The 12,162-nt window shown below is 40.5% G+C and overlaps 1 protein-coding gene across 3 annotated transcripts in view; it reads left to right on the top strand.

The window, feature by feature from the left end:
- The window catches only part of PTDSS1 (phosphatidylserine synthase 1), a 50,769-nt gene that overhangs the window by 14,341 nt on the left and 24,266 nt on the right, over window positions 1-12,162 (top strand). For all 3 annotated transcript variants that reach the window (XM_084849068.1, XM_084849069.1, XM_084849070.1), the window contains exons 4-8: window positions 612-736; window positions 2,262-2,420; window positions 5,047-5,198; window positions 7,995-8,136; window positions 10,805-10,917. In XM_084849068.1, the coding sequence (XP_084705194.1) occupies window positions 612-736; window positions 2,262-2,420; window positions 5,047-5,198; window positions 7,995-8,136; window positions 10,805-10,917 (691 nt within the window). The remainder of the gene's footprint in view (window positions 1-611; window positions 737-2,261; window positions 2,421-5,046; window positions 5,199-7,994; window positions 8,137-10,804; window positions 10,918-12,162) is intronic.

Below are 12,162 nucleotides of genomic sequence, written 5' to 3'. Positions count from 1 at the left end.
TGTACATGCTTTTGAGATATAGGCAAGTGTGTTCACTGTTTTCTGGTATTGTGGTGGTGGTTTTATTGTATTTCATAATGTACTTGTAATTTTAGAATTATGATTTTAATGGTGTTGTGGTGTTTTTATATCAGTGGTTAGCTGCCCTGAGCTCCATGCGAAGAAGGGCGAGATATAAATAAAGAATAGAGTAACTACTTACTGGAACTACCACATACTTTGCATGTGAATTAATTGTAGCAGTCAACCATATGAAGAATAGTTCAGGCTCTCTCTTTCTTTTGTGTTGCACATGCAGCTAACCATTTCATATTTTCACATATGCTCTGCAGCAGGCATGGGGGGGGGGGCAGGGAATGTGCAGCCATGAGAAATAATATAAAGAGAAGAAACTTCCAAAAGTTGTTTAATTCATGAACTCTACTTTGTTGTTTTAATTTATTGATCCAAATTGGTCCGTTGGCGTGCATATATATATATATATATATATATATATATGAACATTGCTTATGTGTGGTTTTGGATACTGCCTTTCAAACAAATATTTTAGATACACAGCCTATCAGAAATTTAATCAATAAAACATCCCATCTGAACTTATTTCTCTACAGGTTTGAGTGTTCTGTATTTTCTGTTTCTGGTGTTCCTGCTCTTTCTTAACTTTGAGCAGGTGAAATCGGTGATGTACTGGCTGGACCCTAATCTCCGATACGCAACGAGAGAAGCAGACATCATGGTGTGTATTGATAGTGCTGTAGTGAATGCTTTGGCACCTTTGTCCTAGCGCTACTATATCGCTGTATTAGAAACAGAATAGCATGCGTGAACCCTTTGGAAAGTGATAGGAAATAATTCAGAATTCTCATATCATCTCTGTAGAAAGCTCAAATATCATGCCATGTCATTCTGATAACTGTGCTTCAAAAAAGAGGATATATTGGGCAGTATCTAACTGTGTCAATCTGTTAGTGCAAATGATGTTGTGCCAGCAGAAACTAGGTTCTGAACTATATCCAACTACAGTTATGTTTGCGCAAACATGGTTGAGCAAGTGGTTTTGCATAACTCTTGCGCAACATAGTGTGCAATGCGTTGTTCATTCCCGTCATGCAAGTGGTTACACAATTGCTTTCACCCATTGTGCACCATATTGTGCAGTTGGTTGCACAACTACTTGTACAACTGCGGGCACAACAGAAAGATTCAGCAGAGCTCCGCTAGCACTATTTGAGTTTGTAGAATGTCACTGCCCATTGGAAGGTACAGAGACTCTAGATATGGAATGTTTTTCATGCAAGGAGATACCAAAAGAGTAACCAAAATGATCAAGAGGGTGGAGTGCCTTCTCTAAGAGAAAGGATAAAGCTTTGGGACCTTTTGGAACCGAACAAGAAGGTGCATTTTACGAACCTTTATTTTCCTCCAAAATGTGTGCCCCTTTCAGTGACTGGGAGAATACTTTTTTGGGGAGTGGGATTGCAAAGAAAATGCACGCCCTGCCCAAAGCATGTCCAGGTAGTGGTGGCAGCCTCTTCACAGCCCTGATCGGCTGCAACTTGTTTGAAAAAACAGGCCTTCTTCCTGGTAGCAGTGACATCAAAGCTAGTTCAGAACGCAGGCAGTGTTTCAGGAGTTAGGTATCAATGTGCTGCTTAGCTGCTTGAGTAAACAGGGCAGAGCAGATAAATATTTGTATAATTCAGTTGCAGAATTTAGCTATTTTGGGTGTAGAATCTGGGCTACCTTGATTTGGATTTTGTTAACCACAGAATAATAAATGATAATAATTAATTAGTCCTCAAGATTTTTTAAAAAATGAAATCTTTTCTTAAGTTGTGAAAAGTGGGTCATGTGGTGTGGTGACGACAAATAGAACACAGATTTAGAACATGCTAAGTTGGTTTTGAAAAACAACGTAGCAGCCCTCGTAGGACAGGCATGTCCATGACTCTTATCCAGATAGCATCTATGTAAGACTTAGCTATTGCGGACCATACTCTGGGAAAAGAACATCCTCTAATGCTGCAGTTTATTATGATGTGTTTTAATCTCTGTTTCTGTAAACCGCTTAGAGATATATTTTGATATGGTAAGTTGTATATACAATGATTGATTGATTGATTAAATAAATAAATAATCTAGTGGGTTGCAATTTTATTTCTAAAATGTTTCCAGAATAGACTTTAGGTGTTGCTGTGTGTTCATTCTCATTCTCTCTCTCTCTCTCTCTCTCTCATTACTTCTCCCCAAATCATCCACAGGAGTATGCTGTAAATTGTCACGTTATCACTTGGGAGCGAATCCTCAGCCATTTTGACATATTTGCTTTTGGACACTTCTGGGGCTGGGCAATGAAGGCTTTGTTGATCCGCAGCTATGGGCTGTGTTGGACAATTAGCATCACCTGGGAGCTAACTGAGGTAGGTTGTGTGTTTGCAGGGAAGAGAAATTACTGCTCAGGGCAGCTGATGCTGTTTGATGCTTCTAGCACGCTAAAGAATTTGCTGACAGCTGCATCCCAGCTGAAGCTTAATACAAGCCTTACAACATGCCATTGTTTCCGGAAGGAAATGTATATCCTTGGGGTGGAATATGTCTACTCAGTATTTGATGTGGCTTTACTAGTCATTTGTCAACTTTACTCCTGCGCATAAGTGTTTGGGGTGCCCAAGTTTATATGGATGTTCAGAACAGCATATCCAGTTAAGTTTATTTACTCAGTTACTTGTATATATTGTGGATAAATGTAGACTTTAGTTTTACTATAGGGAAAGCGTATGCAACCTGGTGCCCTCTTGATGTTTTGAACTATAATTCCCACAATCCCTTACTGCTGGCCATACTAGCTGGGACCGAGGGGAGTTATAGTCCAAAATATACCAGGTTGCCTACTCCTACTATAGGGTATGTGCACACTGTCTGTTTCGTATATTAAAACCAGTAATGCAGTTCTTACCCCTATTGTAGCATATGATCATGTGTGCCTCTTAAGAGATTCAGCCATGTGATTTTACGACTGGACCATTTCTCAGTAACTTTTGATATAACTTGAAAATGTTATCATACAGTTAAGCTATTGAAAAGATTTTGCTCCTGTAATCTTTATCAGAGCTAGGATGTTTAATATGACCTCCATTATTTAACATCCACACCAAAGCTGGTTAATCTTTTCATTTATCTTCAAAAGCTTCAAGTCCATATCCTTAGGTTAAAAAGCATTAGGTTACATAAGAATGATCCTCCAGTTGGACAGGAATTAAAGTAATATGCGCTTCCTATTAGATCCAGCTAAACATTTTAACAAGGCAGAATAAAATCTCTGCTGATGGCTTGAAGCCATGTGTGCTCTACAAATTCAAGGGACAAATCAACCTGTTTGGTTATTTTTCTACCTAATTAAAATTGATCAAGTGTCACACAGGCTTGGATAAATAAGCTACTTAAACCATTCCCTACCTTTACTAGTTCTCTTCGCAGTGTCTCATCCCACATTGACTATAGTTCATTATAAAATTGTCAGTGCCCTTTCCATGGTGTCAGAAAGCACTCTCAGTGTGCGACACGTCGCAACTTTTCAGAATGCTTCCAGCGGTGACCGTGTGCTTGCTGCATTATGCAGTGAATTTGAGGCAGGTTAATGGCTTGCGGTTTTTGGTTGCGTTCAAATATGTAAAGGCAAAATTATGTGACAACCAATAGCATTTTGTGCTTAAGAAAGTGCACAAAACTCTGTAGATCAGTGTCTCCTTGAGTATACTGCATTGGTTCTTAAAGTCATAATGTTCCTGATAACCTGATCCAAAGTCTTAACCGTGCCAACACATGAGTGTTTGATGGTGTGACATATTTGGCAGACCACTCAGAGCAATGTTCCTCTGGCTCTGCAGGGACAGCTCAAGAGCGTCAGTACTAAATTGGCACCCTGCAGCAGAGGTTTACTTAATTCAGCGTGTTGACTTAATTCAGTCTTGAGGAATCCTCCTATTTACAAACTGAATCTTTGCTAAAAGTCTGTGACTGTTGCTGAGCGGTATTTATCAGGTTCTAAGTCAAGCTCGCATTTCAAGTTATCCATCTGGAATTCACTTATTTCCTCTCAATGGGTAGATGGTGTTTTTTTGCTTGGAAGCCATATCTTAATCAGTGAATAAGTTCTGTATGCTTCCTTTTGAATACTTGTTAATCAGAATAGGTTAAGATGGATTTTCACACAATGGACCACAAGGGAAACTTAGGAGTATGAGAGGCACAAGAGGTGCAGCTTTCGTCGCTGTTCAGATTCATTTTGTGTTACCTATCTGCACTAGCCTGTATCAAAGTTGTTAGAGGAAGTCCATTTTTACACCAGTGCTTGTCTTCTAACACTTGGTAACTGATACATAGTCAAGACGCCAAGTTTAAAAGGGCAGAATTTAATGGAAAATGACGTTCTTAGGGCGCAATCTTATGCAGGTTTAGTCAGAAAAAAAGTCCAGCATTCTGAGAATTGTAGGACTTTTTTCTGACTAAACCTGCATTGTGCCCTTAGGATTGTGCCCTTAGACGTTTAACAGCTATCAGGTTTCACGCTGTTGTTCTCCAGATTGTGTCATTAAATAAAATAAATATACAAACTGTCAGTGTGTAACTGAAGGACGCTAACTTAAAGCAAGTTTTAACAGTATATATTCTAAATTATTATTTGTAGCAAGATTATTTTGTTTAGTGCAGGGTGTTGGCACCTCAGGCAATCAATTTAACACTGAACAATTACTACTGTCTTTTTGGAACATACAACTGTGACTTTAGAGAGCAAGCATAATAGTGCTTTCTTGCCAAGAAGCACAAACTGATCCAGAGCCCTCTGAAATCACAGGTCGATAGTCTTTGGTCCAATTCAGCTGTAATATGAGAAATATTTTCTATATTTTCAACACCAGCTGTAATATGAGAAATATTTTCTATATTTTCAACACCTGTTGTTATGTAAAATCACATTTTTATGTTGAAAAGAAACCTTTGTCTGTATGAATTTCTCACCCAGAATCTTTTTGCTGTATTCTGTAGCTGTTCTTCATGCATCTGCTGCCTAATTTTGCTGAATGCTGGTGGGATCAAGTCATTTTGGACATCCTGCTATGTAACGGGGGTGGCATCTGGTTGGGCATGGTAGTTTGTCGTTGGTTGGAGATGAGGACCTATCACTGGGCAAGTTTCAAGTAGGTCTCAGATACAAGCCAATAAACATTGTATTAATGATACTGCAGTATGAAAACTCTGAAATAAACATTTGGGAGACTGTAAATTGTAGAGGTTGTCCAATTGCAGGCCACTTTAACACTTAAATTATTCATGCTAGTATTTCTGAATTCCCAGTAATGTGGAAAATGTTTAAAATGCACTTGTTCACTAGGAGTTCTAACTCAGGGTTATCCGAAATCTTAAACCTCATGTTAGATTGACTCGTGTAGATTGGAAATCACAAGGTATGTGACCCTACAGACCCACTGTTAAAGATAATTCTTAAATCAGTATGAGTGCTGTGATTTTTTTTTAAATTCCACTTCCCTATGATGTTAATGGATTACAACATTGTTGATGGATTGCAATATTGTTTATCCGAAGAGGCAAGTAAAGAAACCGTGGTAATTCATGGTCTCCTTCATTTTGAATTCCCATCAGCAACCTTTGATTTCCCTCTTAGGCTCCAGCTCCACATTTACCTGGAAGTAAGCCTCCTTGAATACAGTGGGGCTTACTTTTGAGTAAACATGTATAGGATTATGCCATTAATCCTGTAACCAAATATATGGTTCAGCTATGTAAACAATGTTCCAAAATGACACCCACAAGCATGCAACATACACCTTAACTCTGTTCTCTTACTACGTTATTATAATCCAAGTAACTTTGAAGGAAGAAAGCTCTTTTGGTTTTTAATCCTTATATAATTAATATTATAGAATTGGAGTGTACAGGCTATACTCCTGTACTACACTGTTCCATGTTATTTCTTTTTAAATCTAAAATTGGGTGGGGAGCGAAAGTACAAAAGGTGAGAATTTGATTTAAAGGTTTCCCATTTTGCCTATTCCTTTTTGAAAATGATTATTTTCTGCAATTCTCTGCATTGCCACTCTGGGAAAACAGCCTCCATTTTAAGCTTTGATCCTGTACTTCTTACTAGCAGGGATTAGGAGTGTTGTAGTTACACACACAGCCATGTATTTTGGGACTGTATTCTAAGATGGCTGTGCACACCATAGATGCTTCTTGTGGATGGCTGGTTTTGCTGAGTAAAAAGAAAAGAAAACCCACAACTGTTCCTGGCAGTTATTAAGTCAGTTGCATTTGTTGCCCGTAGCCAGGATCCAAAGGTCCCTGGGCACGAAAGGGAAGCACTTCCATGCATACAGAATTGGGTTCCTCCTTTCCAGCTGCACCACCTTCCTATTTGTTTATTGTGGCATGACCAGTAATGTTGTTGTTCAGTCATTCAGTCATGTCCGACTCTTCGTGACCCCATGGACCATAGCACGCCAGGCCTTCCTGTCCTCTGTTCTCTCCTGGAGTGTGCTCAAGTTCATATTCATTGCATCGGTGATGCTATCTAGCCATCTCATCCTCTGCCATCCCATTCTCCTTTTGCCTTCAGTCTTTCCCAGCATCAGGGTCTTTTCCAGGGAGTTTTCTCTTCGCATCAGGGGGCCAAAATATTTGAGCTTCACCTTCAGTATCTGTCCTTCCAATGAGCAGTCAGGGTTGATTTCCTTTAGGATTGAATGACCAATAATAGAAACAGTTAAATAAAACCACAAGGTTAGAAAAGTGGGAATGTCCTTCCAGATGGACCTCATAATCATATACACACCATACAGATCCATTTATCCAGCTAATGCTTGATCACAAGAATCAAAATAAATTTGATGTGATTTGCCAGGGGGTAGGAAGTCCACTATCATTTTCAAATGAGTGTTCAGTTCTCTTGTTACTTAGATCAATGTTCATATCCCTCTGGCTGTGAGGGGGAGAAATGTGCTCTGAACATCATCGTCTCGCATGAGGCAACTAAAGAAGTAATGAGGGCTATCCTCCGTTACCCCTTTACTGCAGATGTAATGATGTACATTTAAAAGGGATCTTTGTAAACTTTTCATCTGGTGCTTCGGAGGGCATTGTGCCTCCTTGTGCCACATTAATTGCTGCCCCAGAGTGTCTCTCAACCTTCTGGAGCAGCTACTGGAGAATGCACGTAGATGCAGTGGGAAGGGGAGACTGGAAAAGTCCTAGAATACAGCATGGAACATCACATACAGGCCTTTGAATCCTGGTGTGGGTCATTTACTAGGCCAAACTAGTTGGCACTAATGTTTGTATGTATAAGAAGAGACACCAGTCCCTATAAGGACACCCTAAGTACTAAAATTGGCATTGACGCACTCGCTAGTGGGTTGTTTATCTTTAATTGGAAGGATAATTATTAAATAGTTAAAAAATGAGTGGAGATGCCCAGAATCTCAGATCTTTCAAATATTTTTCCTCAAAGGGAACAGTTTTTCAAAAGCTTAGCATTTGTTTTTGTTTTTTGAGTGTCTATGTGAACAGCATAGGAAATTGTTCTTAAGGTGCAATCCTATGCATGTTTGGATAGGAGAAAAGTCCTACAACTTCCAGCATGCCCCAGTTAGTACATCTGGCTGATGCATGCTGGGAGTTGTAGGACTTTTTTCTGTCTAAACATGCATAGGATTGCACCTTTAAGTGCTTTAAATTTTTTGGCTTTGTTCCATTTCAAGAGTGAACCGTGTATGTGAAAAGGTGCTTTGGGGCAAGCTTCTTTTGGTAGCACACAGTTGCTTGCTTAATTAGAATAGTCACTAAGGCCTGCTTCTTAGTGCACTTTTCTCTGCTGTGAATCGCACTATGGTAGAGCCCTGCTGTATCGTGATTTGTTATACGATGATGCAGTCTTGATTCCCTTCTTTTTTTTAACAGCTGTGCTTGTCTACTTTCAGGGACATTCACACCACCACAGGTAAAATCAAGAGAGCTGTATTACAGTTCACTCCAGCAAGCTGGACTTACGTTCGCTGGTTCGATCCCAAGTCTTCATTTCAAAGAGTGGCTGGAGTATACCTTTTCATGATTATCTGGCAGGTAAAAAGCAAAGCAAAACAAAAACACAAAACCCAGTGACATCAAAGCCCAGCCCATCTCAACTGACACTGGACTATATCTGGTCAGTGTAGATTAAACCTGTTGTGTGATGTACAAGCAAATACCATAAACTAGGGAGGGTGCCGGTCGAGATATTTGAGTTCCTTTTGTATGTTTTTAGGAAAGTATACCCTTCACCCCTTAACAAGCGCCCAGGGTGACTTACAGTAAAAATATTAAAACAACACAGCTTAAAAAAGCAGCATAAAACATTTAGTAGAAATAAAACAAATACAAAGCAGCTTCAAAATGATCAACAGAGATAAAACCGATCAGAAATCTTTGCCTGATTTCAAAAGTAGGCACCAAGTAAGCCTCTCTGAGGAGAGCATTCCACAGCCAGGGCTAGATAGGTATATTGGGGTAAAGTGCAGTCTGGTGGGCATGAAGGCCTGAGCTCCCTGGAGGAAGGAGAAGATAAAAATGGAATAGTAAAATAAAATAAGATGTGAAGACTGCCCAAGACATTTTGGTGTCCGACACAGAAAATCCAGATGGCGTCTTCATGGTGGTAAAATCTGACAATAAATTTGGTTGTTGAGAAATGTGATACTCTTTTATGGTACCACGAAACCTGCCACTTCAAATGGCCATCTCACCCTAAGCGCCTTGCGTAAGTATTCACCCCCTTTGATTTTTCCACATCTTGTGTTACAACCTGGATTTAAAATGCATTTAATTGGCGTTTGTACCATTTGATTTACACAGCATACTTAACACTTTGAAGGTGCAAAATATTTTTATTGTGGTGCAGAAGTTAATTAAACAAACTGGCATTTGTTGGGTGCATAAGTATTCAGCCCCCTCAGTCAATACTTGGTAGAAGCACCTTTGGCAGCAACTACAGCTGTGAGCCTTTTTGGGTAAGTCTCTAACAGCTTTGCGCATCTGGATCCTGCAGTTCTTGCCCATTCTTCTGGAAAAATTGCTTAAGCTCTGTTAGGTTGGATGGGGACCATTGGTGAACAGCAATGTTCAAGTCTTGCCACAGATTTTCAGTCGGATTGAGATCTGGGTTTTGACTGGGCCATTCTAAGACATTCAGGTTCTTGTTTTTAAACCACTCCAGTGTAGCTTTGGCTGTGTGTTTAGGGTCATTGTCCTGCTGGAAGGTGAACCTCTGCCCCAGTCCCAGGTCCCTTGCAGCCTGAAACAGGTTTTCCTCTAGAATTGCCCTGTATTTGGCTCCATCCATCTTGCCCTCAGTCCCGACCAGCTTCCCAGTCCCTGCCAATGAAAAGCATCCCCACAACACGATGCTGCCACCACACTTCACTGTGAGGATGGTGTTCTTAGGGTGATGAGCACTGGCTTTGCGCCACACATAGCATTTTGTGGTAAGGCCAAAAAGTTCAATTTTGGACCCATCAGACCAAAGAAGTTTTTCTACATGTTTGCTGTGTCTCCCACATGCCTCTTGGCAAAACCCAAATGGGATTTGATATGGGCTTCTTTTTTTTTTCAGCAATGGCTTTCTTCTCGCCACTCTTCCATAAAGCCCAGCTTTGTGGAACAGCTGGGTGATAGCTGTCCTATGGATGGTTCTCAGCTGTGGATCTCTCCAGTTCCTTCAGAGTTACCATTGGCCTCTTGGTTGCTTCTCTAATTAATGCCCTCCTTACCTGGTCACTGAATTTTGGTGGATGGCCTACTCCAGGCAGAGTCGCAGTTGTGCCATAGTCTTTCCATTTTGTAATCATGCATTTAATGGTGCTCCAGGGGATGTTCATGGTTTGAGATATTTTTTTTATAACCCAACCCTGATTGGTGCTTCTCCAGAACTTTATCCTAGACTTGTTTTGATAGCTTCTTGGTTTCATGATACTGTTTGTTTAGATATGCTCTCCAACAAACACTGGAGCTTTCCAGAAACAGGTGTATGTAATCTGAGATCATGTGACACTTGAACTGCACATAGGTGGACTCCATCCAACTAATTATGTAACTTCTGAAGGCAGTTGGTTGCACCAGAGCTTATTTAGGGGTGTCACAGCAAAAGGGGGTGAATACTTACGTAGTCCAGACTTTTCCGTTTTTTATTTGTAAATCATTTTGTAAAATATGTAGATCTTTCCCCCACTTTGACATTATGGACTATTTTGTGTAGATCAGTGACAAGAAATCCTAATTAAATCCATTTTAATTCCAGGTTGAAACACAACAAAATGGAAAAGTCAAAAGGGGGTGAATACTTACGCAAGGCACTGTACATAATGGCAGGGCAAGCTATAATTAACTGGATTACATTTGTCAAGAAAAGCAGAGCACCTCCACCAGTTTTATGCCTCCAGTGTACTGAAAGGGAGAGAGAGAAGGAAAGGAGAAAAAAGAGAAGCTACATGTTTCAGTCTCCAAAATGGAGACATTTAAACCCATTGATTACCTGGCAAGTCAAAATAGTCTCATCCTATTGGTGTAGTTCATAATTCACTGTTCCTAAGGAAGAGAAAAACAAGGCAGATCCTGCATAAGCTACTAGCAGTGCCATGTATATATCGCCCTGGAATGAAACATAAGCAGTTACTAATAAGGTGTGCTGTCTATCTTGTTTGTCCCGAATATATAATGTTGTTAGCTGATTGTTTTCTTCTTGGTCCTTCTTTTTTAGTTGACTGAATTGAACACATTTTTCTTGAAACATATATTTGTTTTCTATGCAAGTCACGCTTTAAGTTGGGGTAGAATCCTCTTCATTGGAATCATTACAGCACCTACAGTGAGGTAATTTTTTCTTTGTTTCATGTTTTTCATTATAAAGTGGCTTGGAAACTAGCCAGAGCTATAGCTTCAGAGGGCCTGGAAGGGGCCTAGGCCCTCCCTGAATGTTTTTAGCTTTCATTGGAAAAAGTAGGCCTCTATCTAGTCCTTTCACTTGTAGAGATTCAGGCTTGGTTTGGACATAATGCTAAATCATGGTTTTGTTGTTCAGTCGTTAAGTCGTGTCCGACTCTTCGTGACCCCATGGACCATAGCACGCCAGGCCTTCCTGTCCTGCACTCTCTCCCGGAGTGTGCTCAAGTCCATATTCATTGCATCAGGGGTGCTATCTAGCCATCTCATCCTCTGCCATTCCCTTCTCCTTTTGCCTTCAGTCTTTCCCAGCATCAGGGTCTTTTCCAGTGACTTTTCTCTTCGCATTAGGTGGCCAAAATATTTGAGCTTCAGCCTCAGTATCTGTCCTTCCAATGAGCAGTCAGGGTTGATTTCCTTTAGGATGGACTGATTGGACCTCCTTGCAGTCCAGGGGACTCGTAAGAGTCTTCTCCAGCACCACAGTTCAAAAGCATCGATTCTTCGGCACACAGCCTTCCTTATAGTCCAGCTCTCACAGCCATACGTTGCTACTGGGAAAACCATAGCTTTGATTAGATGGACCTTTGTTGGCAAGGTGATGTCTCTGCTTCTTACTATGCTGTCTAGCTTTGCCATAGCTTTCCTCCCAAGGAGCAAGCGTCTTTTAATTTCATGGCTACAGTCACCATCTGCGGTGATCTTGGAGCCCAAGAAAATAAAATCTGTCACTGCTTCCATTTCTTCCCCTTCTATATGCCAGGAAGTGATGGGGCCAGATGCCATCATCTTAGTTTTTTTAATGTTGAGTTTCAAACCAGCTTTTGCACTCTCCACTTTCACCCTCAACAAGAGGCTCTTGAGATCCTCTTCGCTTTCTGCCATTAGGGTGGTATCATCTGCGTATCAGAGTTTGCTGATAATTCTCCCGGCAATCTTAATTCCGACCTGTGATTCATCCAACCTGGCATTTCTCATGATGTACTCTGCATATAAATTAAATAAGCAGGGTGACAATATACAGCCTTGTCGTACTCCTTTCCCAGTTTTGAACCAATCAGTTGTTCCATGTCCAGTTCTTACTGTTGCTTCTTGACCCTCGTACAGGTTTCTCAGGAGACAGGTAAGGTGGTCTGGTACTCCCATCTCTTTAACACTTTGCCACAGTTTGTTGTG

This window comes from Heloderma suspectum, chromosome 4, assembly GCF_057233095.1.
Source record: "Heloderma suspectum isolate Gila_16-S chromosome 4, 16-S_ref, whole genome shotgun sequence".
Lineage (NCBI taxonomy): Eukaryota > Metazoa > Chordata > Lepidosauria > Squamata > Helodermatidae > Heloderma > Heloderma suspectum.
This window is presented reverse-complemented; position numbering and strand designations above follow the sequence as displayed.